This window comes from Medicago truncatula, chromosome 8 (assembly GCF_003473485.1).
Source record: "Medicago truncatula cultivar Jemalong A17 chromosome 8, MtrunA17r5.0-ANR, whole genome shotgun sequence".
Lineage (NCBI taxonomy): Eukaryota > Viridiplantae > Streptophyta > Magnoliopsida > Fabales > Fabaceae > Medicago > Medicago truncatula.
In genome coordinates, this window is record NC_053049.1 from 277,538 (window position 1) to 292,923 (window position 15,386).

Sequence of the window (15,386 nt, forward strand, 5' to 3'; positions counted from 1 at the left end):
TAAAATTCACCAACCACTTAAAATTAAATTTCCATTTCCATTACACCATTGGCCAGGGAAGATTAAATCTATTTTATCGAAAAAATGTTGACGATTATACAACTATGCCAATAAAAATTAATTGATTAGCATATGAATCTCTGGCGTGAAGTGATGTGAGAAATCTTTAAATTATTTTTTGAAATAGCAATCTTAAACCAAAATAATATCAAACTTAAGTACATATATCTATGTTATTAATCCTGTACAAGAATGAGTAAAAAAACATTTGATTCTCAAAATCCGTTTCATTCTTTCTAAAATTCATCAATACCCAAATCCAGTTTTTGGTTTTAAATTTTGAATAAAAAATTTCCATACAAATATCAAACAAAAATTATCAGATGTGAAGATGCAATTGAAGTAGAAATTGAGTAAACCAAACCATAATGTTTTAGACAAGAGTGTGAGGATGGAGACAGTTTCATGGTATAGATGCAGAAGTTGAAAGGAGAGAAATAAAGAAAGAAATTGGAAAGAGATGAGATTAGATCCGGTGTGGTAGTAACTAATGAGTGTAATTAATCTAATGGTTAAATTTAGTGGTACACCGATGAAGGATTTAATTGAACCCTCACCCTAGAATTCATCGGTTAAAAAATAATAGTTGAATGCGTCTATTTGTGATCTTTTCAACACATTTGCAGATTATTTGAAGAGAAATGTTATATGATGGTGTACGACCGTGGCTATAAAAAATTAAAATTTTGGATTTTAGTCCTTTTAAAAGTTTTCATCAAGTTTTAGTCCTCCATATTTTTTCATCACTACTTCTAAACAAAATAAGTAAATGGTCACTTTGATCTCTTATTTTGTACCTCGTTGTTACAAAGGTCTCTGACTAAGGATTAAATGCAAAGTAGTTTTTGAATGTGCAATTCTATTATCAATAATTTAGGAGAGTTGCTCTTTACACATATGATAGGGCTGAAAAACACATATAAAAGACGAAAATGTCCCTGCAGCAGTTAAGACGGAAAAAAAAAAAAAAAAAACTCGGCACTTTACTGCCGAGGAACTCATCAATTTTTTTTTCCTTTTTCATTTTGTTTAATTGGTATGGGCATGGGATAGACTTATATTTGATTTTGATGTATGAAAATTGTGACTGATCCATCACTTTGCAAATGTCAATTTGCTAATAAAAATGCTGAGATGCAGAGGCTTAGTGGCATCTACAAGAAATTGATGAGGCTTAGTGTCACTTTGCTAATAAAAAAAATTGATGAGTTCCTCGGCAGTAAAGTGCCGATGTTTTTTTTTTTTCGTCGGTAGTTAACTGTCGAAGGAACTTCGGTAGTTAATTACCGCAGAAAGCAAAAACGTTATTGAGGAAGGAAAGAATAGGTTCTAGTGCCACCGATCTTACATTTGGAGATGATATTGAGGAAGATAAACGAGAATAATGTCGCTCAGACTTGTATAGTAGTGTTTCATATGACGTCACCTTTTACAATAAGTCTGTAAATATCATATATACAAATGGTTTTGTATGCGGAATATGTCATTTAGTAATGGGGAAACAGAGAGGCAGTGTCATTTGATCAAAATCATAATTGCAGATGATATGTACCACCACCACCACCACGTAAGAACAGTTGTCTAAAACATTTTAACTGTTGTGATAGAATCATCCCCCAGCTTAGTTTTAGATGACTATAATCCTTTATCTGTATGCCTTTCGATTTTCATGCCCTTTTGTTTTGAGCTTTTCATACCATATTTTCTGTAGGCCTTATCTGTAATTAGCAATGAGTTTTAAAATTACAGTTTTAAGTAAAGTATAGTTAATGTTATTGGAATACCGCAGAAAGCAAAAACGTTATTTACTTGTGGCACAACCTTATGTAATGTTGGAATAACAATTGTCATTAACCGACTAAAGGTTACTTTGGTTCCTAAAGTAAAAAATCAATATTTTCCCAAATTGAATCTCAAAAGGAAAATGAATGGTTGCTAAGGTGGCAGGCAGTGGCACGATGATGAATCAGGCTGCGGTTATGGTGCATAGAAATTCTTATGCACCCTGCATAAATTCAGAAATGATTTCTGTGAGTTGTACTCTAAAATTATTAGATTTATGTGAGTTTACTTCAAAATCATTTGTGAATTTATGGAGGGTGCGTAAGAATTTCCTTATGCATCATAACCACATTCGATGAATCACACTTACTTACTTACTACCAACTCTCACTGTGAAGTACTCATTGTTCGTTAATCACGATGATCATCATCAAATTTCAGATTCTCAGCTTTTTCATCTACCTCTTGTTTCTTCTTCTTTTTCTACCAAACAATGTTCACGCTTCAATCCATTACTACTCCAAACAACCCTTCACTCACCGCTCCAATGCTTTCTTCTTCCATGCCGGCGCTGAAGCTCTATTCTCCTCTTCCTTCATCCGCTTCGAATCCATCTCCTTCACTCGCCCCAAACACTCCGCCATCATCCACGGCCAAATGCAGCAGAACACCGGTCTCATCGAATCCATCATTCTCGAAGTCAAAGACCGTAACCGTATCGGTGGTTTTTATTTCAATCCCAAATCTGATTTAATTTGCTGCGACCCATTTCTCTCTAAAACCCAAAATTGTAATCTTGGCGAAGTTATCATTCATAACAACCCCCAAAATCCTAACTTTCCCAAAAGGCTCAAAACTTTTTTTCAAGGTACTAATCAAATTGCTCATATGGATCCTCAAACTGTTCAAATTAATGCTACTGGGATTTATTATTTGTATTTTATGTTTTGTGATCCTAATCTGGAAGGTACCACTTTTACTGGTAGAACTGTTTGGAGAAACCCTAATGGTTATCTTCCTGGAAAAATGCAACCTTTCATCACCCTTTATGCTTTTATGTCTTTGGCTTATCTTTTACTTGGTTTGGCATGGTTTTTGAGATTTCTTCACTTTTGGAAAGAGAAGGATGTTGTTCATGTTCATCTTCATTATCATATTACTGCCGTCATTGCGCTTGGAATGGTTGAGATGGCATTTTGGTATTTTGAGTATGCTAATTTTAATGCTACTGGTAGTAGGCCTATGGGAATTACTATATGGGCTGTTACTTTTACTTCTGTTAAGAAGACGCTTTCCAGGTTGCTTTTGTTGGTTGTGTCTATGGGATATGGTGTTGTTAGGCCAACGCTCTTTGAGGGTTTTGTATCTAGAGTTACGGTTCTTGGGGGGTTCTATTTTGTTGCATGTGAAGTGTTTGAGCTTTTTGAGCATTTGGGAAACATCAATGACTTTTCTGGGAAATCTAAACTGTTGTTGGTGCTACCTGTTGTTTGCCTTGACTCATGCTTCATTCTATGGATCTTCTCTTCCTTGTCTAAAACCTTGGAGAAACTGCAGGCAATTATCTAACTTTTATGATTGTAGTAAATTATAACCACTGCCTCTAATTTATGTTGGGTTATGTGTTTTTAATCACATTGTGGGAGTATAGTCCTAAATATTGATTGTAGTAAATCTGCATTAGTCCTTTATGCTAGAATGGCTAGACCGAACTCCCATGGTCGCGTTGGTGACATTTAATGAGAATCTATTTTTTTATAAGTGATATTGTAAAATAGTAATTTTTCATTAGATATCAACTGATTTTTCATTAGATATTAACTCCTATGTAATCTTGTATTTAGATGGGTTCCAACCCCTGTTGGGGATAGGTAGGACAGGTTTACTTATTAAGGTTTGTGGTTTTTATAAATGTGGAATATGGCCTTTTTGTGACCTTGTAGAAGATATGTGAGTTAGGCTTATCATTTCTGCATATTCTTATTTTCTATTTGTTGTTTATTTGGATGTAGACAAGGAGAAACTTGGCTAAACTGGAGATCTACCGAAAATTTACAAATACCCTTGCAGTGTCTGTGCTACTGTCCATTGCATGGATTGGCTTTGAGGTAATTCTTACAAAATATATTTGATGTATTAGAATAAACAATTTTAGAGCTGCAAATCATATGTGCTCTCCCCTGAGAAGTATCCAAGCATTTTTTTCAGAAAAACTAAAATAAATTTGAGATAATATTGCTAACAATAATTTGTTACTGTGATCAACCAGCTGTACTTCAATGCAACTGATCCTTTAAGCGAGCTGTGGCAAATTGCTTGGATTATTCCCACTTTCTGGTGCCTGCTATCATATACTCTATTGCTGGTGATATGTGTTCTTTGGGCTCCTTCTCGTAACCCTACTAGGTATGTCCTTTATGGGGTCTTCATGAATGGTGTTATTAAGAGGGTTACATGTCTGTTTAATGCTAATCATATATGAAACTTTATTTAGAATGTCCATCCATTGCTAGTTATGTTAGTTGTTGTAAATTGTAACAGAAAATGATGTTTTGGATCTACCTTGTGCTAATGTAATTTTTTCATCATTTCGTTGCGAACTTGCAATTTATGCTGCACACTTTGGTGGTTATCGGTCTTGTGTGTTTTGTAAACTTTTAGATGAACTAGTTTTGTAAACTCTTAGATGAACTAGGATAGGTTTCTTTTAACTTGTAGATAAAAATGCTAGTTTTCATTTGATATCTTTATACCTTTCTTGCCAAGGCAATTATTGCTACTTCTTGCACACTGCTACATATGCCATGATGGGTTTCTATTGTATTTAATGATCAATAATAGGTTTATTACTAGGGAAGCAGGGATTAATGCATACTCCTTTTGACCAAATGCCTTATTTTCTAGATAGATAACACATCCTGCCACTTTTCAGTCCAATTGTCAACAAATACCGTTTACAAAATTTCTCTGCCTATACATGTTGTTTGTGAAGAACTTTAGGTCATCTGATCAATGAAAGTGATGAAAAATCTTTGATTGTTGTTATACTAGTCTCTAGCCTTATGGTGAATTTTGAGAAGATTTAGATTAGGTATTTATTGCCAATTTAACCCAAAAGTGGCATGGAAAAACACAGGACTCCTGAGAAGTTGCATTAGTAACTCAATAATCTGTTTTTACCTCCATCATTTGATTCATTTCACTTTCTCTCTAATTCTCCTGATTCACGGGAACTAAATGTTATCCCACCTTTTTTGTTTTTGCTGGTGTCTACGTCGAAAGACTGATTGCATTTGTATATTTTATTTCTAGATATGCATACCTAGAGGGAACAAATGACTTTGACGAGGAGGGTATCTCTCTAACAAGCAGTGTAGCAAAGATGACTGGAGATGTGGCATCCAAGCTTGAGCGGAAGGAAAGAATAGGTTCTAGTGCCACCGATCTTACATTTGGAGATGATATTGAGGAAGATAAACGAGAATAATGTCGCTCAGACTTGTATAGTAGTGTTTCATATGACGTCACCTTTTACAAGAAGTCTGTAAATATCATATATACAAATGGTTTTGTATGCGGAATATGTCATTTAGTAATGGGGAAACAGAGAGGCAGTGTCATTTGATCAAAATCATAATTGCAGATGATATGTACCACCACCACCACCACGTAAGAACAGTTGTCTAAAACATTTTAACTGTTGTGATAGAATCATCCCCCAGCTTAGTTTTAGATGACTATAATCCTTTATCTGTATGCCTTTCGATTTTCATGCCCTTTTGTTTTGAGCTTTTCATACCATATTTTCTGTAGGCCTTATCTGTAATTAGCAATGAGTTTTAAAATTACAGTTTTAAGTAAAGTATAGTTAATGTTATTGGAATACTTGCTGTTTAACTTGGATGATGCTGCTGGAGAGTTTGTGAGTGATTATGGGTAGGTGTGGAGGTAATATAGTTGGCTAATTGCCCATAGATAGTCGTCGGACAGCTCAAATTTTCTGCAAGTGTATTCTAACGAACTGCCTCCATTGTCATGCTGATGTTGATCCGTTGCTGTTATGCTGCTAATCTTTACTGTCACAGCCACAGCTAAAAACTAGTTGATATGAGGGGTTGTTTGTACCATTTGGAGTATGTTCTGTTTTATTAGTTGTATAATGTTGACTCGTGTCTGAAGCTTGGCCGTCCTTGTGCTAAGATTCAAATTCTATTTTGAATAACTTCATTTGCTTAGGAGTGGAGAGGGTATGCATAAATTTGCTTGTTTTGTTAGGCAGAGAATTGTAATTTATGTGTGGAGCTCAGCCCTATGGTGGATTGGGAGTGTGTTCCCATCTGCATTTGCATTTCTAATTCAATAATACCAAAAGCGTATATGTTTATCTTTTGAGTTATGATATCTGTACAACCATATCTAACAACTTTGATGACAACTTTTATTTACTCTCTTCTTATTGGTCCAAAACAATAGAGAGAGAGAGAGAGAGAAAAAAAGGAAGAGAGAGATTAATAATATAATGTGAGTATGACAGAGAAAGTTGTCAAAAAGTGGATGTACATATATCATTTCTCTTATCTTTTACCTTCCACTACTTTTCTATTTGATGTCTACGTCAGGTCAGACCAGATAGTAGACTCCCTTAAAACCATGTGGCTTACTTTCAATCATATTCTTGTGTAAATTTATGGGTGTAGTACTATTCTAGCCACCATTAGTGTTTTTTTTATTTTATTTTTTTATCATGATTAATTTGTGCTTTTGAAATAGTGTTTGAAGTTATCTATCTATCCGTGTTTTGTTCTGTATAACTAATTATGATTGCTGTATGCACCTGAGTTCTATTTTACCCAACAGCTAGCTAAAGAAAAATAAGCTATCCTTTTACCCTGTCTTCAATTGCTTTGGGAGGAATGACCCTGCCTCCAGATAGATATTATCAAGTGTTTTGTTTCTTCAATTATTGTTTCATTGCATGTAATGGACACAAGTATTACTGCATCATAGTTGCTTCACTAGCCAATTAATTCAACATGTCAGTCCAATGTATTTAAAAATAAATAAATAAATACTCCCTACATTTGAAATGAGTGTCAATTTAGAAAGAAAAAATAAAATAAAATAAATGTTATTCTCACTTTTCAATATAGTATTAATTTCGTTTTTTCAATAGTACCTCCTGATTATTGCACACTACTTTGAAAGCATCATATTCTACATCAATTTGATTTATAATTTAAATAATGATGAGAAATGCAGTTAACAAAGCTATTTTAGTAAAAGTATATGACATTGGACAATATACATTATTTCATTTTTTATTGTGTAAAAATTTTAAATGACACTCATTTGTAAAGAGATAGAGTACTATTTTTTACACGTATATGCGTAATTAGAAAAAGTTAATGATAAAAATTATTACTTCATCCATTGCACAATAAATAAGTCTTTTGTTCATTTCAAACATATTAAGACAAATGTATAAGTGAAAAGGAAAGAAAAATGGTTTTGATTGCCTTTGTCAAGGAAAGAAAAATGGTTTTGATTGCCTTTGTCAAGTATTGGTGCATTCACCGTTATCATAAATATAAAGTGGAATATATTGAATTGAGAGTGATAAAATTAATACTCCTTCCGATCCTATATATAAGAAAATATTCTTTTTTTAGATACATTTAATAATTAATGTATCTAGTCTTCATTGTAAACGAGATACATTAATTATTCAATGTACTTAAAAAAAAGAATATTTTCTTATATACAGGACCAGGACCGGAGGGAGTATTAATTAGAGTGTATAATTGAAAAAAAAGTAATGAATGTTGCATTGAAAAGTGAAATGGGTATAATCATTTTGCAAATTACTCACTTATTGTGGAACGGATGAAGTATAATTTAAGCACGTAAATTTTTAATAACACGGGTAATTATTCATCAATAAAACTCATAAATAAATGTTGTCAAAAAAAAAAAAAACTCATAAATAAATGTAAAATACTACATCTGTAAGTAGCTTTAAATTGAAAAATCATTACAACAACTTTAGATAACATTAAAATTCATTTTTACATAAGGGTAGAAAAGATACCTTTACAAATTATATAAATGTCAAAAGTGTAGGACTATTTGCGACATATTTTAAAATTTTGATATCTTTAATGAAAAAAGATAACATTGTTGAAACCATAAAGTTAGTTATCATATCATCATAATAATAGAAAGACAACATTGTTGCCCATTTCTTTCGCCATTTGGTTTTAGTTTCTCTTTCTCTTCTTCTAAATCTAATTTGTATGTATCAACCACAAAAAAATTTCCATTCTTTTTCATTTTCATATTCTGGATTTTCTTCATCAATCAACCTGCATTACATCACATTATACTAAGCTTATTAGTGATTCAATGCTATTTCAATTTTAGTTTTGAGATCTTTTATATTTTTTGTAGTTATAGAAAATGAGGACAAGGCTAAGTTTTTTATGGTGTGTTTGGATTTACCTTTGTGGGTCATGTATGGGAAGATTTGTGGTAGAAAAAAACAATTTGAAAATAACTTCTCCAAAATCATTGAGAGGTATATATGAATGTGCAATTGGAAATTTTGGGGTCCCAAAATATGGAGGAACAATGATTGGAACAGTTGTGTATCCAAAACTTAATAAGAATGGTTGCACCAAATTTAATGATGCAGATACTTCCTTGAATTCCAAGCCAGGAAGCTTCCCTACATTTGTTCTTGTTGATCGGGGAGGTTAGTTACCCTTTCAATGTTAAATATTTGGGATTTATTTAGAGTTTGTTTTGTTTCTAAAATAATTAAGTTGGTAAACTTGTACTTAGTTACTTTGTCAGCAAGTTATCATGTATGTGTGTGATTTTTGTTATGGATATTTTGAATATTTTCTTTTGAAGAAATACTAACAACACATTCACACACTTTATGTCTTACCACTATGGGAATTGGTTCACTAAATAGGAGACTGGTTTCATATGATTGAGTGAATTCACATAAATTTCATCTGAACAAAGAGAGTGTTGGAAAGACGGTGTTTGGTAACATGTTTGTAAAACTTGTATTCCAATTTTTTTTTTTGTTCTATTTACTTTGGTAATGGTTACGTAATGATGAATGTGATGCAACAAGTCAAATCTTGGTAGCTTTTGTTCATTGTGTGGTGATTTTTCACACAATGATGATATATATCGTCTACTGTATGCTAGAAACATCAAAATAGAAAGGCTCAAGTGTTTAAAACATCGTTTTTGCAATGTTGGTAGATTGTTATTTCACTTTAAAGGCATGGAATGCTCAGATTGGTGGAGCAGCAGCTATTCTTGTTGCAGATGATAGGGTAGAACCATTGATCACAATGGACACTCCGGAAGAAGGGAATGGTGCTACTAACGACGATTATGTTGAAAAGATTACAATTCCTTCTGCACTTATAAGCAAATCAGTTGGAGACAGTATCAAGAAAGCTCTCTCAAGTGGAGGAATGGTGAACGTAAATCTCGATTGGAGAGAGGCACTTCCACACCCTGATGAGAGAGTTGAGTATGAGTTATGGACAAGTAGCAATGATGAGTGTGGTCCAAAGTGTGAGAGTGAAATTAATTTCTTGAAGAGTTTTAAAGGAGCAGCTCAATTACTTGAGCAAAAAGGTTACACTCAGTTTACACCTCACTATATAACTTGGTATTGTCCAGAAGCATTCATCTTAAGCCAACAGTGTAAATCTCAGTGCATTAATAATGGGAGATACTGTGCACCTGATCCTGAACAAGATTTCACTAGAGGGTATGATGGAAAAGATGTTGTTATTCAAAATTTGCGCCAATCTTGCTTCTTTAAAGTTGCAAATGAAAGTGGTAAGCCTTGGCAATGGTGGGACTACGTTACTGACTTTGCAATCCGATGTCCAATGAGAGAAAGTAAATACACTGAAGAATGCTCCGATCAAGTTATTAAATCTCTTGGTAGGTTGGATACTTTCCTCTTTCATCGATTGCACGCACTTTGACCTTTTTCTTTGGTGGTGTCTGATTATGTCTGAATTTCTTAACAAAACATAACATAGTTGTTCGATCTTAACTGATTTACTTGATGTAGGTGTTAATTTGAATAAGATTAAGGACTGTACTGGGGATCCTAATGCGAATGCTGAAAATCCCGTTCTTAAAGCTGAACAGGATGCACAGGTTGGTCTTCTAGAAGGAAACTTGTGATGGTTATTAAACTTTTCTGTAGTTATGTGATAGTTATTGTATTTTGCTTCTATGTTGGTTTTAGATTGGACAGGGTAGCCGTGGAGATGTTACTATACTTCCCACTCTCGTTATAAACAACAGACAATATAGAGGTATGTGACAGCCTTCCAAGGTTTTATATTGAAATTGTACATTAATGCAATTGATGTGGCCGCGATTGCAGTTGCAAATATGATTGTCAGAATCTAAAACATTAATATTGCACCTGAAACTACAGTTTAAAACTTTGAATGATCACTATTTAATTTTGTCTCTATTGTTGTAATATCATATTTTGTTTTGAACTGGTATTAGGCAAACTGTCAAAAGCAGCAGTACTCAAGGCAATCTGTGCAAGTTTCCAAGAGACCACTGAGCCATCTATTTGTTTAACTCCAGGTCTTTATTCTTTTCTCCATAAACTTATATTCTCAAATATCCTAGGAGATGAAATATTATCTACCTTCTCAATTATTTTCCTTTTGCAAGCATCCTTTGGCTCACTTGGTAATGTGTGATGTGTTGTTGTTGACTCTTACATTCTTTTGGATAAAATAAATGATATATCTTGAACCTTTGATTATTACTACATCTGCAGACATGGAAACAAATGAGTGTTTGACAAACAATGGTGGTTGTTGGCAGGACAAAGCTGCCAACATTACTGCATGCAGGGTATTTGGCTAACTCAATCCTGTTTGATACATGTTTGTTAAATATTTTCAAATTACTCTATTTTAATATCCATGTTGTGATTGGTGATGATATTCTTAATAATAGGACACTTTTCGAGGAAGAGTGTGTGAATGCCCTATTGTACAAAATGTAAAGTTTGTTGGTGATGGATATACTCACTGTGAAGGTGAGTTACTTCATCTCCAAGCTATTAATAATTTCAAAATACAAAGTGAAACCTATAAATAACCTTTTGCATATCTACGAATTTGTAAACAGCTAGTGGACCATTGAGGTGTGCAGTCAACAATGGAGGTTGTTGGAAGGGAGCCCGAGGTGGCAGGGCTTACTCTGCTTGTATCGTAAGTAGTCCTCTCCTCATCTGCATCCTTTCATATACATATATGATTATTTTGATTATATATCTTTTGTTTCTGAATTGATAATGCAGGATGACCGTACAAAAGGTTGCAAGTGTCCACCTGGATTCAGGGGTGATGGAGTCCACTCCTGTAAAGGTACTAAATTTGTTTTAAACATTCCATTGTATAGTGCATGACAAATATATATGCCAGTGACATTTTGATAATGTTGAAGATGTCGATGAATGCAAAGAGAAATTGGCCTGTCAGTGCCCAGAATGCAACTGCAAAAATACCTGGGGAAGTTATGAATGCAGATGCAATAATGGTTTATTCTATGTGCGGGAAAGTGACATGTGTATTGGTGAGTGTTGCCTCTAATTATCTATGTTGATACTCCTTGTATAGCCAGCCATTGTGAGTTGAAAAGAAATAATTTGTATAATAAGTTAATATAGCGAAATAAAACTTCTAGAGAAATTTGAGATGAATTGTCTATTACTTCAATAAATGAGTACATCAGTTCATAACTTATTTATACTACTTCAAAAGTCGTTGTAACTCTCTTCAATCAGCAACAGAAAAACTGTGACTAACCAACTGTGTAACTTGCTCAGCAAGTAACTGGTTAACAACTAAACAAATAACTTGCACAGCAACTAAAAAGTTGTTCATAACAGTAACCTCTATGAAGTAGTTTTAATATTTAGACAATAATCACTTTGTGATGTGTTAAAAAATGCAGGTAAATATAGCGCTTCGGTGTCTAGTGGAGGATTTATTTGGCTGGTTATACTGTTATTGGGTACGTGTGGTGCCGTAGGATATGTTTTCTACAAGTACAGAATTCAGGTATCATTCATTCATTCTCAGTGGTACATTTTAAGCATTGAAATCTAGTCCTACCTAAAATTGTTGAAACTAAAATACAATAATTGTGTGTACTGCAGAGATATATGGATGATGAAATAAGGGCAATAATGGCCCAATACATGCCATTGGATAATCAACCGGAGCACACAAATCAAGTTCAGCATGCTGTGTAGAAGATGAAGGAGATTGATAATTATTATTATTATTCATATTTCTATGCAAACACCATTCCTATCCTCTACAGTAGAAGAGTCTATAGCTATCACATTAGTTTAATATTCATTTCACAATTCTGAATTATGTTTCAACAATAGTTACAATCAATAACCACCTCAAAAAATCCAAAAAGATAAACAAATCTCAAGCATGTTATTGTCATTCCAACATTTCCACAATTTCCACGCAAATAAGAAGAAAAAAAAAAAGGATAATGGCTGAGAAATAAAAGAATATTTAATAATGTGAAATGAAATTCTAGTACCAAAGTTGAAAGTGTTAAAGCTTTAGCGTAACAACTTCACAAGTGTTATTCCTTCAATTCAAAGCTTGTACAAACTTGCAAATTCAGCTTCTTCATGAAAATAGATTCTTAGGAGGTTGAAAAACATTATCAGGTTGGATTAACATTCTTAGGAGTATTATTGAGATTATTAAAAGGTTTTTCCTGATCATCTCATTAGCACTACTCATTGTCAGCTTAATTTATGAAGTTAAATTGTTGAGCAGCAATCTCTTCTGATTGCACATGCACAAAAAACATGATCTGAATAGAACCAACATCACCATCACCGTCCATTAAATCAACATTCATTAGTCATCCATTTTATATTAAAACAGGTATATGACATATATACTAATATAATTTTATGAAAAAAGCATCATGTTCATAAACTTGTATCGAAATACATAAATTATTGTACCAAGTCAAAAAAATGTAAAAAGCTTTTCAAAAATCAAGAGTTTCATCCATTTTTAAAGTTGTTACAAGTTAGTCGGTGTTACCAGTTTTACAAGATTTTAACCGATTTTACACGAGTTAACTGATTTAAATTCTGATATCACCCAAATCTGATTATACCACCGATTAAACATGAAATTCACACCTAAAAACATAAAATTGGACGATTTTACATTTTAACATGCAATTTTAGATTTTTCGAGATGCTATGTTAGTCACTAAAGATTAACGATTAACATGCAATTTTATATTTTTCATCCTCTAATTTTTTATTTATTTTTTTGGTTAATTGTTCGGTTCTGAAGAGAAGGGGTTCTTGTTTGAGTAAGGTCTTGCTGCTAAGAACCTATAATTGTTACTCCCAAGAATCGAACTAAGATTCTCTCGAACAATTCATTATTTGGTGAAGCTCATTAATCATTTGAGTTTAATAGTTTGGTTACAATGACTAATTTTTGCATTTTATCACATTTTATTTTTCAAAGGACTTGATTTGAGAAATAAAATATTGAAATTGGTATAGAAAAATAACTATATATAAGAAACAATGGGAAGGTTTGAGAGAATTGCGGGGTCTATATATGAGTAGATTGCATTGCCAACTCAGTTGAGTTCCAAGTTCCAACAACATGTCAAATAATTTTCTTTCATCAAACCAATCAGATTCATATTCTTGTTCATCTTCTTGTTGTTTAACAAGAACATTGAAAACAAAGCGTGGAAATAAAAATAAGAAGATGCATCGTTCTCTCATCACAGCATTGCAAGAATCTCCTTCTTCTAATTACCATTCTCTTCCTGATCCTCCCTCATGCTCAGACAATGCGACTCACTTCTCCACTCCAAGAAACCAGGTACGTTTCTCAAATATTATGCATGCTTTTATGATACTTATTAGTTATTTATTTCGTTTCTTTCTTGGTTCTTGAAAATGTATATATGTGATCAGAGATTAGGCATGGCCCACATTGAAAACAATTGCTTCTCTGATATTGATGAATGGTTGGAACATGCCAATAAGTTTTGCAAATCCTTCTTCAATCATCATCACACTGAGGAAAATCTTGAAGCAGGTTAGTTGGTTTTCATTAGTACGTTATATATGATTCATGTCAAATAATCAATGATTTCTGGTTTTGTATTTGATCAGAAACAAGGCAAAATGGAAATCCACAAGACTTGATGAGAATGTCAGCAGTATGCAACAAGGACCTAACAGCTCAAGAGCATGAATTTTACAACATAGTATTACCCTCAGTTAGAGAAGAAAGTCCACTTCCTCGTACTATTACCTCCTGCATAAACAGACATGGAGGGTGCAGCAGCAATCCCAAACTTGAAGCTGATCATGAAGATGTACGTAACAAAGCCAAGCATCTTCAACTTATGCACAGGTTAGACTCAAAACATTAAATAAAATTGTGGATGTGGATCTGTCTATGATTGAGATAGAAACTAACAAGACAATTATTCTTGATATATAGGTTGAGAAAGAAGGAAGAAGCTATAAATGATTGGGAATTGCACCAAACCAGGAAAGCCATGGATAACATGGATAAAATTCAGGCATGTAACATTGAATTATTATATTAGGTAGCATGAATATGAGTGATTGTTTATTATAAATGATTATATATACGATTGCAGAATAAGCTTGAAAGGAAACAAGTAATGGCTTCAGCAAGGGCTCAAAAGAAAATATACTCAGTAAGGGAAAAGGCAGAGAAGCAAAAGCTGAACTTAAGGCGATCAACTATGAAAAAGTTCCAACAACTACAAATACATGAGACTCATTCCTCCTCAGATACTTCATGGGACTCACATTTGCCTTTATGTTAAACTAGATCCATTTTATTCGGCATTATTCTAAATTGTTTCATTGCTCAACTTTTGTTCATTGTATTGTAGCATTATATTACAGGTTACTGTTACATTATAAGTTGAATATATTGTGGCTGTCACCGACATCTGTTAGGTGTTATTTTAGGAGCTAGATCGCTTTGAAACACTCCGAGAGATCAATCAATTAGGATATATACGAAGCAATTTAGTGATCAAGCAAAAATGTACAACAACGGTTATTAAGAAACTAAAGAGAGAAATGGAGAGCAATGAATCATGCTAGCTCTGGACTAAGGTAACAAGTGTCATCTGCATATGATTCTAGTTATGTAACGCCAGCTGGTAGTAATACTGTTATATAAAATTTGTCGATCCATAAAAAAATAACATGATGGTTTTGAAATTAATCAGATGATACTAACTAGGATATCCAACACGATGCTCGGGTAAGCTTTAATAACTTAATGACAATATATTTTTATTATTAGAGTGGAATTTATTTTAAGCATTTCCCTATGGTTGATTACTAAAATTTGGAGGCCATGTATGGTTGGATCCCATTTGAACATTTGATGGAATCTAGCATA

General features: G+C 33.3%; 2 protein-coding genes across 2 annotated transcripts; both read left to right on the forward strand.

Annotated features, from left to right (window-relative positions):
* Positions 1 to 2,170: 2,170 nt before the first annotated feature.
* Positions 2,171 to 6,234, forward strand: LOC11423311 (transmembrane protein 87B). Its single transcript, XM_003626631.4, has 4 exons — positions 2,171 to 3,399; positions 3,855 to 3,950; positions 4,112 to 4,248; positions 5,155 to 6,234. Exons 1-4 carry the CDS (start codon positions 2,263 to 2,265, stop codon positions 5,327 to 5,329), a joined length of 1,545 nt encoding a protein of 514 aa, XP_003626679.1. The 5' UTR covers positions 2,171 to 2,262; the 3' UTR covers positions 5,330 to 6,234.
* Positions 6,235 to 8,093: 1,859 nt separating this feature from the next.
* LOC11429925 (vacuolar-sorting receptor 1) lies at positions 8,094 to 12,396 on the forward strand. Its single transcript, XM_003626632.3, has 12 exons — positions 8,094 to 8,593; positions 9,121 to 9,819; positions 9,953 to 10,041; positions 10,133 to 10,202; positions 10,405 to 10,488; positions 10,688 to 10,764; positions 10,870 to 10,951; positions 11,044 to 11,126; positions 11,216 to 11,282; positions 11,362 to 11,490; positions 11,872 to 11,978; positions 12,077 to 12,396. The coding sequence occupies exons 1-12, from the start codon at positions 8,299 to 8,301 to the stop codon at positions 12,170 to 12,172; spliced, it is 1,878 nt and encodes a 625-aa protein (XP_003626680.1). The 5' UTR covers positions 8,094 to 8,298; the 3' UTR covers positions 12,173 to 12,396.
* Positions 12,397 to 15,386: the final 2,990 nt, after the last annotated feature.

Coding starts and splice junctions, on each gene's coding strand:
- LOC11423311 (XM_003626631.4), top strand. CDS start 2,263: ATGATCATCATCAAATTTCAGATTCTCAGCTTTTTCATCTACCTCTTG. Junction 3,400..3,854: donor AAACCTTGGAGAAACTGCAG/GCAATTATCTAA, acceptor ATTTGGATGTAG/ACAAGGAGAAACTTGGCTAA. Junction 4,249..5,154: donor CCTTCTCGTAACCCTACTAG/GTATGTCCTTTA, acceptor TTTTATTTCTAG/ATATGCATACCTAGAGGGAA.
- LOC11429925 (XM_003626632.3), top strand. CDS start 8,299: ATGAGGACAAGGCTAAGTTTTTTATGGTGTGTTTGGATTTACCTTTGT. Junction 10,952..11,043: donor TGGATATACTCACTGTGAAG/GTGAGTTACTTC, acceptor ATTTGTAAACAG/CTAGTGGACCATTGAGGTGT. Junction 11,979..12,076: donor TCTACAAGTACAGAATTCAG/GTATCATTCATT, acceptor TGTGTACTGCAG/AGATATATGGATGATGAAAT.